The 13,715-nt window shown below is 34.9% G+C and overlaps 1 protein-coding gene across 1 annotated transcript in view; it reads right to left on the minus strand.

Moving 5' to 3' along the window:
- The window catches only part of Ahr (aryl hydrocarbon receptor), a 37,922-nt gene extending 24,215 nt beyond the window's left edge, over positions 1-13,707 (minus strand). The window contains exons 1-2 of the mRNA XM_013024049.1: positions 13,535-13,707; positions 5,240-5,427 (exon numbers count right to left, since the gene is read on the minus strand). Coding sequence (XP_012879503.1) covers positions 5,240-5,427; positions 13,535-13,599 — 253 coding nt within the window. The 5' untranslated portion in view covers positions 13,600-13,707. The remainder of the gene's footprint in view (positions 1-5,239; positions 5,428-13,534) is intronic.
- Between the last annotated feature and the right edge of the window lie 8 nt (positions 13,708-13,715).

Here is a 13,715-nt window from a genome sequence, read left to right on the forward strand (position 1 = left end):
TTAAGTATGTAGCCTTCTGGTAAAAGAAAAATGTGGAGATGTAAATTAACATGTCCTACCAAAAGACTGGAAAATAGGTTATTAGAAAATTTCCATCTTTAAGTAAAAATACAAATTTAAATGAACAAGGAATTCATAGATGATATTAATACCAGTTCCCTTAAAGCCACCACAACAAAAAAAATCCCACTGAAACAAGTAAAATATCAGTACTTTGAAAGAAGTAATTATAAATTACACAGCAATAGTTTTAATACTAAGAATTACTCCATTAGGCCTCTTCTTTTCAGGATTAATCCACAATAAATCTAAAAGAGCAGGCTAGTATCATTACAGTCCACACTGAGAAGATAATGACTATGTATAAGAGTGAGGTTTAATGTCTTAACAAACCTCCAAATCAGTTGGCTGAATTGGTATCTGTACTGCCTGCCAACCCATGCTTATTACAAGATACAAGTCTCCCTCTGCCACAGGGTGACAGAGGTGGAATGCTTTCTGGGGACCAAAGAATTTGACACAATCAAGAACCCAACTGTGGTGCTGGGAGTAGTGGCTCTCACCTCTTATTCCAGATCCACAGGTGTCTAAGGTAAAAGAATCAAGGACTGAGGCCAGCTCTGGGCAAAAGTGAGACCTTATACCCCCCAAATAACCAGAGCATATGATGGTTTGGCTCATGGTAGAGTACCTGCAAGCAAGCACAAAACCCCAGTATTGCCAAAGAAATAAGAACCCAACTGACAAGAATATTCTATAAAACTGACAGTAAGCAAATTCTCACATCATATGGAAATTTTGAGGGCAGAAAAAAATCAATTCTTCATGGAAATTTTTAGATTCATTAAATATGGGAAATAAAATTATTTTAAATGTGCTGTTATACAAACAAACTTACTTATTAATATACTTAAATGTACTGCACTGCTTTCCCAGAAACAGGTAGTCTAGAAAATACAATGCAATCTTTGGATTTTAAGGAATTTTTCTACATCTAACTTTATGCTCCTATATTGAACAATCTAAGGTACTGCATCAGTGTATGTACACATATTTTAAATGGCACAGTATTTACTATGAATATTTTACTGAATTCATAAATGCTACATGACATCTAATCTCTACTATGGTCACAGAAATTTTTTACTTTTTCCATTTATTACATATTGGTGTTTTTAAAAGATGTTCACTATTTCTCCAAAATTTAAATTTTTGAGGTTGTGGCCAAAAAAAGAAAACAAAAAATCTGAACACAATACCTACATGATGTTGAACACTTCAAAAGTTAAATAAGAACTACTATTGATCCAACAAAGTCACTAAATTTATTTAAACTTTTAAAATAATCTCCATTTCAAAGATAGTATCATTGAGCTTAAGACTCAGTATCAAATAAATTGCTTTGAACTAAACCATAACTGAAAAAAGGCTAAGACCCATTCAAGGACTTTAAAGTTATATTTTAGAATATTTCAACTAATTAGAAATGAATAAATATTAATGTTGAACTTAAAACTCAAGTAATGCTTTTCAGACAGTAGTAATAAAGTGGTCAATGGCTCCAAAGTTTAAGAAGACTGATCCAACCTGGATTATTTAAACTTGTAATAAATAGATGTATTTTCTTGGAAAAATATCTATTGTTATAGTAAAACTTGAGTTTCCTTTCTAATGAGATTGTATGATTACTCGTTTATATTGTTCTTTCCGCAGGAATTTACACACCCCCTGTTTGCATCCTGTTATTCATTGTGAGCTTCCCTTCCCTTCTCTATGCTGTGTCCCTAACGGTGGAAGAGTGGGGCATGCACAGAAAATCTAAGCACTGTCAGCACACTCCAAGTCTCCCTGTTCACATTAAGCCTATTCATGAGATACTACAAATTTTCATTCTCTTATGCTCTGAAACATTGTATTATGTTCCCAGACTACTAGTGGTCTACAGGAAACATAAGGATCTTTTTGTTTTTTAATGAATTTTTTCTCCCTACCTGTTATCTGACTTTATGTTCATTTATTGAACAATCTAGAGCACTGCTTGAGATTTATGACACCAGTAAGGCTCACCCAAACACATTTATTGTCTTAACATTCCATATTTAGAGTCTTCCTTCAAAAGGCAAAGAAAGCCATATATAGCTAAGGGCACTGCCACACATTATATGACATACTTATTAAAATATTGTCTCCTGAATTTTACATAAAACTGATTGTATCAGAACATATGAGGAATGCTCTAATAGACAATTCTTTGAAAGTAACTCCTATGTACACCAGAGTTAGGAAGCAATAATACAAAGGATATAAAACTAAAGATCACATAGTTAATGAAGGAATGATTCAAATATGTAATGAGACTATTGTCAAATACACTGAACCAGAACAAAAAATAAATTGAGTAATAGAGAGTTAAAAAATACTTTTAACAAGAATTCCATGATGAGTCCTCTTGAACTCTAACATTCTCTCTATGGTAAACTTTGGAGTCTGCTTTATTTGAGGCACTGAGTAACACAGGTCTTATCATGCATATGTGTGGGTATCTACATCTACATATGCAAGTATGATGTACATATTAAACATATGTATGCAGAAATTTGTATTTACACTGGCAAACATGTATCTATCTAAAGTTAGTGATTATGTTAGTACTCTAAGGGACTTCAGTTCTGATCTCCTACCCTTCTTTAAAATTTTCATTTTAACAGTATTTTTATAATTAAAAAATATAAAATTTTTTATTGTAATTGATTTTTTTTTTGGTCAGTCGTGGGTCTTGAACTCTGGGACTGGGCGCTGTCCCTCAGCTCTTCCGCTCAAGTCTAGTGCTCTACCACTTGAGCCACATGACCACCTCCAGTTTTCTGGTGGTTAGATGGAGATGAGTCTCACAGACTTTATTGCCCAGGCTGGCTTTGAATTGCAATCATCAGATCTCAGCCTCCTGAATAGCTAGGATTACAGGCGTGAGCCACCAATGCCTGGCTGATTTAAACTGATTTTGAGACAAGGTCTTCCTATACAGCCCAGGCTATCCTGAAGTTTATGATTCACCTGCCCCAGCCTCTTATGTGTTAGTATTATAGGGATGTGTCACCATGCTCAGCTTCTGTTCTCCCACCTCTAAAGAATGTACAACCTATGCACTGTTTTTCTTTCTAACATATATATTTCATATATATGTTTAAATATATGTGTATGTGTAAATATATATATATATATATATATATATATATATATAGCTATCTACCATAGAGGAGCAACACAAAAAGGTAAAGTGACTCAGTTAAAAAGTCTTTACCACAGTCAAGAATGAAGGTCACCCTGGCCTCTAAATGTAAGCTGTCTTAGGTCAGAGACATCTCTTAAGTCATGGAATCCCACACTACAGTTGAGCAGTAGCCACAGCATGTAAGTAAATGCTAGATAGGGACACCATTTCATGCAGCTAGACATGAGCTCAAGATGACAATGTACAACAGTGACTCATACTTTAACATGCAAGAATTTAGCCCCACAATCAATGTGATAACACAGGTTTAGGGTGAGGTTCAAGAGTTAGCATTTCTAACAAATTCCAGGTATGCTGATGCTGCTTGTCCAGGGACTATGCTTATTAAAACCAGAGACCTAAGAAAAGGTCCCAAGAGCTTTCTATATTAGGGTTCCCGGGGGAAAAAAAAGAACTGAAATATGGTAAGGAAACGTAATGTAAGGAATCTGGAAACCTGAGTTTAGTTTCAACTCTATCACAAAATGATGACATGGCTGATAAACATACAGTCATAAGTAAACTATTGAATGCTGCACAAAGCATCTCTAAGATGAAGAGTTTAGTAGGAAGACATTGAAAATTTAAATGCTTTTTGTACAGATTAAAGAATATTTAAGCATCTATTAAACTTAAAATATATAATCATCCCTGCAATCACTACTTTGAATTAATGTATATTAGGCAGACTAAAACTGTTAAACTACAGTCCAAAAGAAATAACATACCAGCAAAAAAACAAATAAAATATGCATAGATGACACACATCAAATCAGGTAAACATAAATCCAAAGGGAAAATAATCATTTTACAATACTGTAGCTATAAATCACAAAATCAAGCATTCTGCAAATGTCTAGGGACTTCTTTAGATAGTATCATCTGAGAACTTGTTAGGCCACACCTAAACTTACTGCATAAGAATCTGTATCTTAACCTGATCTGTAAGTGGTGAATGAACACACTGATGTTTTACATACACTGATTATGTATCACTGAGATTTCATTGTTAAATTCCTTTACTACAGTTTAAAAATAAAAATGCAACATTTAAAAAAGAACATTTCTTGAAAAATCTGTTTTTGACTATAAAAAACAAGAGAAATTATGGAATTTTTTGCATGAGAAAAATCATTGAAACACTATTTTCAAACATATCTCCTATTTAAAATACTCTATGATGAATATTGTATAATTAAACGGTAACAAATGTCACCTAGACATTTAGTTTCACAGCAAAGTTGACAGCTGAGGTATAGGATGGTACCTAGTTTGAAGTTAGTTGGTCAGTGGCACAATGAAGAATGAAATTCAGTTTTGTTAACTCCAATGGGGAAACATTTTAAATTATATTTTCTTGCAGCAAACATACATTAAAAGATTAGAAATAAGTGCAATTTTCAAAGGATAAAAATAGAAAATGAAGTATCAATTTATACTTTTGTGTGTGTATATATGCCAGTTCTGGGACTTGAACTCAGGGCATGGGTACTGTTCCTGAGTCTTTTTGCTCAAGGCTAGCACTCTATCACCTGAGCTACAGCTCCCCTTCTGGCTATTGCTGGTTCACTGGTGATAAGAGTCTCATGACTTTCATACTCAGGCTGGCTTGGAAGCACAATCCTCAGATCTCAGCCTCCTGAATAACTAGGATTACAGGTGTGAGCCACCAACACCCGGCTTATAACTTAACATTCTTATGTGTGCTTTATTCTTGCCTTCTCAAATAAGATATCAAACTGGAAGAAGGAAAACTTCAATCAAAAATACATTAATTTGATCACAATTTCAAAATATATGATTTTCAAGGAATGATGACATATATAATTTAAGTGGTTACATCTGTTGCATGAATGAAACTGGAAAACTGATAAAAATCAGGGATAATTATAAATTTGCCTTTGTCACAATTTTTCTATGCACCAATAAAAACTTCGGGTATTGTAGACATATTAAACCTTGTCATACCGTCAAAGAAGCTCTTGGCTCTCAGATAACTGACACTGAGCCTAAGTACAGAAAGTTTGTCAAGCTTATTAATAACATCTTGTGGAAAAGGTAGCAGGCTAGCCAAACGGTCCAATTCTGTATTAAGTCGGTCTCGATGTCGCTTGGAAGGATTTGACTTGATTCCTTCAGCTGGAATTGGCTTTACTCTGAAAAGCAAACAAAGTAACATGAAAATCCTATCAAAAACTTGAAACAAAGATTTCTATTGCATTATAATGTATTCTTAAATATTTTTCTAATATAACAAATTTAAAAATCTACTTCAATTTATAAACAATTTGCCCAAATCTTCCGTGCATGTCCTAATTAAGAAAAACAAGGAAAATGGTAAAAGTCATGCTTTATTAAAATGCTTATTAACTCATTACAGGAAAATTCTAAATTCGTCTAATAGTTCGTGTGTGTGTGTGTGTGTGTTGCACATATGCAGTTTAGTAATTCCCAATTAATGAAGTCTATTATGAATCTTTCTCCCTCAAATACAGATATTGATAGAAAAGGATAAATAAAGACATGTACAATACATTAGGTAAAACTCAAGCTTCAGTTGCTATATTCCACATGAAGCATATCATCATTATGTTGCAAGAAATATAAAAAAAACTTAAATGTTTATCTTTATCATTCCCAGATTCCTATCTCTATAAACTTTTATCCCACTTAATAATGCCTTCCTAAGCTGTCTAATATCTGAGGTTGGTCTTCAGGGCATCTAATACAGACCTTAAATTCAGTAAGAAAACTAAATTTGACTCTATTCATATTTGTTGGATAATAAATATTATAGGTTAATTGGAGAGTTTTTTCATGACTGAGCATATTTCTACTTAATTATTATCATTCATACCATTGTGTCTCAATGAAACCCAAAAAATGTAGCACGAATGTCATCTAAGAGAAAAGATATTGCTGGGCACCGATGGCTCATGCCTATAATCCTGGTTACTCAGGAGACAGATCTGCAGCTCACCGTTCAAAGCCAGCCCAGGCAACAATGTCTGTGAGACTCATCACCAATTAACTACCAGAAAATCATAAGTGGAGCTGTGGCTCAAAGTGATAGCATGCCATGCTAGCCTGGTGCTAAAAAGCTCAGTGACAGTTTCCAGGCACTCCCTGAGTTCAAGCCCCATGATGGACAAACAAAAATAAGATATTTACGGGTAGGACAGAAATCTGAGTTCAGAAAAAATCAGATTCTTCACACAAAAAGACTTTTCCAATATTTTATAGCAGAAATTAAGTTCTTAAAATGATTTTACATATCATGTTACATTTTATCATGGCATTAGATGCCATAGTATAAATCAAAAACATATTGGAAAACTGAACACATTTTATACTCTCATCTCTATACCCTCTCAAATCTCAGAGGACTCTCAAAACAAAGACATTTTTGACAGGGAATATTGTTTTGTAAAGTAAAATAGCCTGGGTATGAAACTATTAATTTGATTTAACCAAAAGATTTCTAGATAGCTTATATTTTCATGACATGTGGAAAAGAAATATTTTACTGAGAAAGATGGTGACGCAGAGTAAATCAGGAATATTAATATATTTGTTATTTTCCCTAGGCAAGTAATTTTTTAACACTTGAATATTTCCATTTTCTTTTTTACATTTCATGGGTTTTTTCCCATGAAACAGATAACTGATTCTGTGATATACAGATAAAAGTCAATACTATATCCAGGCTGTGTATATAACACTCAATAGACTGTGGTAACTGTTCCCTAGCTACTTCCCTCTAAGCATATTCAAATAATAAACACATTCAAATCACAACTAATTACTACATTTCAATTTACTAACTGCACAATGTATGTCTTACCTTACTGTGTAATTCTGTACTGGTTAATAACTTGTTAAAAATAGTTATTTGTACCAAATCTGGTCAGCCAAGAAAACCACTCATATTCAAAAAGTGATAACAGAGGCACATTCATGTTCACTGTAGCACTATTCACAATAGCAAAGCTACAGAAACAGCCAAGACACCCTATCCTGATGAATGGAACAAAAAAAAGTGATATGTGTGTGTGTGTGTGTGTGTGTGTGTGTGTGTGTGTGTGATATAGTGCATTCCTTTGAATAAATAACATTCACTTTAACAACAATGAGTATTTGTCCTATCTTGGGTATAGGTGTAGTTGAGGAGAATGGACAAATGGAAAGAGTAAAGGAGGGTGAATGTGGCCAAAATACTTTATGTACCTGCATGGGAAGGGGAAGGAGGAAAGAGAATGATCAAGATTCATTGTATGCAGGAGTGGACATGCTGAAATCAAACTCCCTAGCACAACTAATTGAGGCTTGAAAAAAAAAAGTGTTGTGAATGGCTGAGTAGGAAGAATAACTGCTTGAAAAAAGATTTCACCCAAAGTTGGTATCTGAAATCGATCTTGAACCAGATTTCATGAGGGAGCATAACTAGGGATGGTAAATTGTTAGAAATTTCTTGTTTGAAGGTGAAGCAAGAAAGAAAAGAAAGAAGACAGAGAAAGAGGGAAGAAGGTAATATCAGGCCCATTCTTTCAACAGACAGTGAAAACCCACTATGTGACAGGAACAGAACAGTCACCAGTGAACCAGACATACAAAAACTCCCGTTCTCACAGACCTTATCTTGGATGACAGAGAAATAGATAAAGAGACAGACAGCTAGATTTTCCAGCTGATGAGTATTAAGAAAAATGAAGCAAGGTAAGGAAGAAGTAAGCACTGATGGAGGTGCTGCATTTGGCTGGCAGAGCATGTATCTCAGTGCAGATTTGAATGCAATGTAGGAAGAGCCATGAAGATGCTTGATAAAAGACACAGGAGAAACAGCAAGCTTCCCCAAAATCATTGTAGGAAACTGGACATTGGTGTCAGGGAGTTATGGTAAGCTCTGAGCTGGATCTGCACCCGCACGCTTGTTCTATTGTTTGTTTTTTAATCAGACTGACTTTGGTGACTGAGAATATTAAAAAAAAAAAACAGGGTAGGGTTTCCTAAAGTTAGGATTCTGTCACCAGTGACTGTATCACTCCTCTATTAATATCTTACAGCAGCCTGGGGCTTGTCCAAGCTAGCTTGGCAAGACCGCTTCGCAAAGGTCTTTCTAGCCTATATCTATCTACCTGACTGGCTTCATTGTGTATAGCCAAAGTCTTCTTTGTCCATTCTACTCCAGAGCTATAATGTTTCTGATACTTATCAACATGTATTTCTGTGCTTTTAGGAAACCCGGTTCTGTCTTATCCATTTCAAATCCTTGCTCCAGATTTCTATGGTCTCTGACTTAAAATTTGGATAGCTATCCAACTCCATATGTCTTCTGAGTCATACACAAACGCCTAGTGTACCATTCCATTATGAAATATTCTATACAAATAACATTGAAAATGCTTATTCAGTTCTATTCCTTTTGCTTTTTAGGTTGTTTTACAGACAGAATGTATCACTTTTGCCTAGGTTGGTCTTGACCTACCAGCTACTGCCTCTTCCTTTTGAGGAGCTGGGATTATAGGCATCATAACACTTAGCCCTCATCAAGACCTCCTGGTATTCTTGCAGTAATGATCATGAGAGATTCTGGAGGAGAATAATACAAATATTCCAGAGAGACAAGCTGATATGGAATAAAAAGTAACAGTAACTTAAATGTTATTTCTCTATGTAGTACACTGTCTTGTCACTGTACTGCCACTGTGCAGTACTCAATCCTGAACTATAATCTGAGGCTGGTTCTTTATACTATGCATAACCATCTACTTCTTTTTTTTGTTACTTATGAAGCATTTAGCTTGAAATCACATTTCCAAAATTGAAGTATTAAGTGATCTAACTACATAGACTGTAAAATGTTGAGGGAGTAAAGAAGTATCTGTGGCTCAATTTGTAGAGCAAAAATAGCCTTGAGAAAAAGCTTAGGGCCAGTGCCTTGGCCCTGAGTTCAAGCTGCAAGACCAGCACATATACAAACTCACAAAAAGTATTTATATCTGAAAATAAATTATTTGAATAATACTCATTGAAAACAAAAGTTTTTACCAGGTGCTAAGGGCTCATGCTTGTAATCCAAGCTACTCAGGTGTCTGAGATCTGAGTATTTTGGTTCGATGGCCGCCTGGAATGTAAGACTCTGATCTCCAATTCACTGCCGGAAAACCAGAAGTGGAGCTGTAGCTCAAAATGGTACAGCACTAACCTGAGCAAAAAGAGCTCAGGAATAGAACCCATGCCACGAATTCAAACCCCATGACATACAAAGGAAAAAAAAAGTTCTCAAAAGAGAAGTAGGTAGCAAATCAAAGATCTAAAGAGGAAAGCATGAATGACAAATATGAGATGAGCAAGTACTAGCCACCTATGGGAAACAGCAAATAGGTTCTTTCAGCCGCTATTAGATGGCTAACAGTGGAAAATAGGAAATCTCTAGAAGCCACAGGGGCCCATATGATTCAATGATGTTCACCTGGGTTTACTGTGAAGTTAGTAAAAAGGTAAGGCTTGGAGCCAAAAGACGTGTTATCCAATATCCAATCCAAGATTTTTACTTTCTTCCTGGGTAATTTTTAATGTGAACTATAGGTCCTATAAAACCTAAATATGATATTCTTTGTACTACTATAAATATGAAATAAATTATGTATATAAAGCACCATGCTCAATACTAAGTAGTATGAGAGTATGTGCAAATATAGACAATAACTTTGTTATGCTAAACTACCACACAAAAATGCTTTTAAATGTGGAAGTAGATTAAATGTGGAAGTAGTAGGTTAAAGATCTCATGGTACTTATGTCTAAGTAACTGTCTTAACTAAACACATGGACAAGCACAAGATAAGTAAGTTTATTAATTGGGGAAGTAAAGTGGCATGCTTTGGCTGTAGCAGTAAGAACATAACTATATACTGCCTTTTACTGTTTCACAGAAGTCTTTGTGCCATGATATGTAAGCTAACAGTATTGAATGAACAGAGCGATGTTTCCATCTCACTGATATCTTGTACAATGTTCACAATTATAAAGTGCTTATGCTTTAGTAATTTCAGTTATAACGGAAGCAGTGCAGTAGATTGTCCTGTTCTATCCACAAAGAAACTTGACCAAATCCACAACAGTGAGGGAACTTTTGTTAGATTCAGTCTTCTTTGGCTATTTAATGCTGCCTATAACTAAACACTTTCACTTACTTCACTTCATCACTTGCATTGGGTAGGAGTTCCCCAAGCTACAATGTATAAACTCTTAAATATAGTTACTTGAAAGAAAAACAATGATGAAACTTCAAAAATTATTTTGTAACCGAAGACTCATTAATAAGTATTATATAATGGAAGTAACAAAATTCAGTAGTTTGTATTACATATACAATGCTTAAGATGTTGAAATAGAATAAAATGAAATTCAGCACAGTCAGAAAGACAATGCTTTTATATTATGCTAATATTAACAGTATTTTAATAACATAAGAGTTTTAACAGGCGATCAACTAATGCTCCAGTCCTGACATCTCTTGAAAGCTAGCTTTATTGTCACTATTGCCGGTATTGTCTTTAGATAATACCATTTACAGATGCCATTTATCTAGTACAAAATACTTGCCAAAATTAAGTGCTAACTTTGTAGAAGTATGGTAAAATGAAATAGCATTAAAACATTTCAGCTATTAACAAAACTCCAAACTATAATCAAAGCTATTATCACTAGCAATAAAAAAAGCTTCTACTAATTCTAGAATGGGTTTTCAACTATCTTTGTGAAACAAAATAAAAATACATAAAGCATCCATCTCTAAATAGAATAAAACAAGAACAAGATTTAAGTAAATTTTTTTACTCTTTTTTAGAGCAGATTTACTAAATATAGATCATTCAAAAACCAGCTTTGAAATTTTCTTCTTAAAAGAAAGAATATGGATTTCATGCAAGATTGCTTCAGATACTTTAACTTGCTTTATTCCAAAGAGAATGGAAACACTGAATCTACAAGAGGTACTTTCCTGAAATTAAACACATTCAAAATATATTCTTGTATAGGTAATTTTTCAATGTGAGACCTGCCACTAGAGGGAGTTTCTTTTGCTCAGTACTGAAAGAGCTTCAAGTTAAAATTGTGTCATCCTATCTTATTCTCTAATCTTATAGAATCATATATCTGAATGGCCACTTTTAAAACAGTTCCATAATTATACTGCCATACATCTTCTCTGTAAGTAAAATAAAATGTCACTTAATGGGTCAACGTTAAGTAGATCTGAACAGCATTTTCAGCTTAAGCAAGATGTATTTTCCCCACTGTTGGCATGGCTTAGGCCTCATTAGCCACACACTAGTAGTTTAATTTAGAGACTCCTTTTAAAGTTTAATAGCCTCATTCTTAGACTTAACTTCAAGGAACTTCATTATAAAGTTAGTTATTGTTCCTTTGGGTAAAAATAAGTTGAAACATTCTCACTACCAGCACAAGTCTTTTAGTGACATTAAAGTATGATTAGAAGCAATGAATGTTGCTCAATAAACCAAAGATAGTTCTCAAATAAACACCTACCTAAATAAAATAAAGATGAACAAGGAAAATATGATAGATATATTCTAAGGAATTATTAAATACAAGTATAGTAAAGCCTGAGGAATCAATATTTTTAATAGAAGTACATTTTACTTAAAAATGTAGTAAGGTAAAAAGGCAAGGTGTTTTTTCATATTAACTAGAAACCAAAAATATTAAACTTATTATGAAAAAAATTAAACTTATGTTGAACATAAAATTAAAGTGTTTGACTTTGTATATAAATCAATTAATCTTTTTTATAACATACTGTCTGAAACCCAAGTGTCTTAAAAAAATCTATCATGGAGATCTTAAGATTTTTTTTGTCCATACACCCGTGATTACCTCTACTATATATTGTTCTAAAAATATAGTTGTATTAATAAATAAATGCACTAGGCATTGGAAAAGTCTATTTAGATACACATATTTAAATCATAAGCAGTATCACCAAGATAGGAAATTGCTAACTGAGCAATATTCTTGTTAATAGATGTACCATGAAACTTCCAAATTTTAATCAAGCTATTAAGCATGAACATTCCGTTAATGTCAATTTGTAAGTCAAGATCAGAAGAACTACAATAGTTGAAATTCTTAAAGGAAATTAATACTGCCTAAAAAACAATGCAACATATAAGATTTTAAGTAATTGAGCTGTTATTTTTCTGGTTCACATGTAATATAGTCCAATGTTGGCAAAATGCACACTTTATATTTCCTCTGTGTAAGCATTTAAATGTTTTTTTAATTGCTTAGAGACACTTGAAAAACATTGATGAGAGAAAGAAACTCAAAAAGTCATTTCAAATCCATTAATACACTTATCTCACAAAAGGAAATGTCTCCAGTGTGATTCTTTTCCACAAAAATTTTGAAGTGTTTCCTATCACATAAATTACTCCACCAAAACGAACAAACAAAAAAAGAAGTTTGTTCATCACTCTACTAGAATTGACAAAAATTTTGAATGGAAAAAGAAATTACAGGTAGATACTATGAGTAAAAAATTTTTTTCTCAATAAATTTCCAGCTCTAAGTCTTCTAAGCCCATATACAAAAAGAAAAAAAGAAAACTTCCCAAAAAGAAGATTAAAAGTACCTCCAGATCCTCCACTGTGACATACCAAAACACTGAACTCTCCTTCCTGCTACCATCCTTACACACCTCACTTGGATCACCACCAAAAAATAAGAAGAAGAATCACTGCCTAATAAGTAAATTAGAGCTCAACAGAAACCCCAGTTGCTATGGACAGAAAAAATACCTTTCAGAAACCCTCAGCCCCTTCCTTCACCTCCACCCCAAACTTTCTATCCAGAATCCTAATCAAGGCTGTCCTCTAAGCTACCTAACCCACGGGATATTTCGGGTGGTGAGGGATTGCAAGGCAGGCTTAGGCTAAGTAATCCAGGAGCACCCCCAAGGCAGGCCGTATGGACATGTGTACGGATGTGCATAGGAACACGCATATACACATACATACATGTACATATGTGCCTATATATTTGGAATAAGAACTGAAAACGGGAAAATTCACGTCCTGGGTCTCCACAACTGTCGGGCCAGCCTCGATCTCGCGGGCTAGGTGCAGCCCCTACCGGATTCCCCCACGGGATGGCGGGGATGGGTGGGGGGGGGTCGCCGCCGCCCGCCCCGCGCGCCCGCGCGCACAGCCCCCCCCCACGTCCACTCGGGTCACTCACGTTTTCTGCACCGGCTTCCGCCGCTTGCGACTGGCATAGGTGATGTTGGCGCTGCCGCTGTTCATTGTGTCCAGACCCGCGGCGGCTCCTTTCTCAGGCACGAGCAGCCCGGTGTCCCGGACCCAGCGACGGCCGGCCGGCGCCGCGTCCCGAGGAGCCGCGCCCGCTCCACCTGCGTCCT

The sequence above is a fragment of the Dipodomys ordii genome, unplaced genomic scaffold, assembly GCF_000151885.1.
Source record: "Dipodomys ordii isolate 6190 unplaced genomic scaffold, Dord_2.0 Scaffold72, whole genome shotgun sequence".
Classification (NCBI taxonomy): Eukaryota; Metazoa; Chordata; class Mammalia; order Rodentia; family Heteromyidae; genus Dipodomys; species Dipodomys ordii.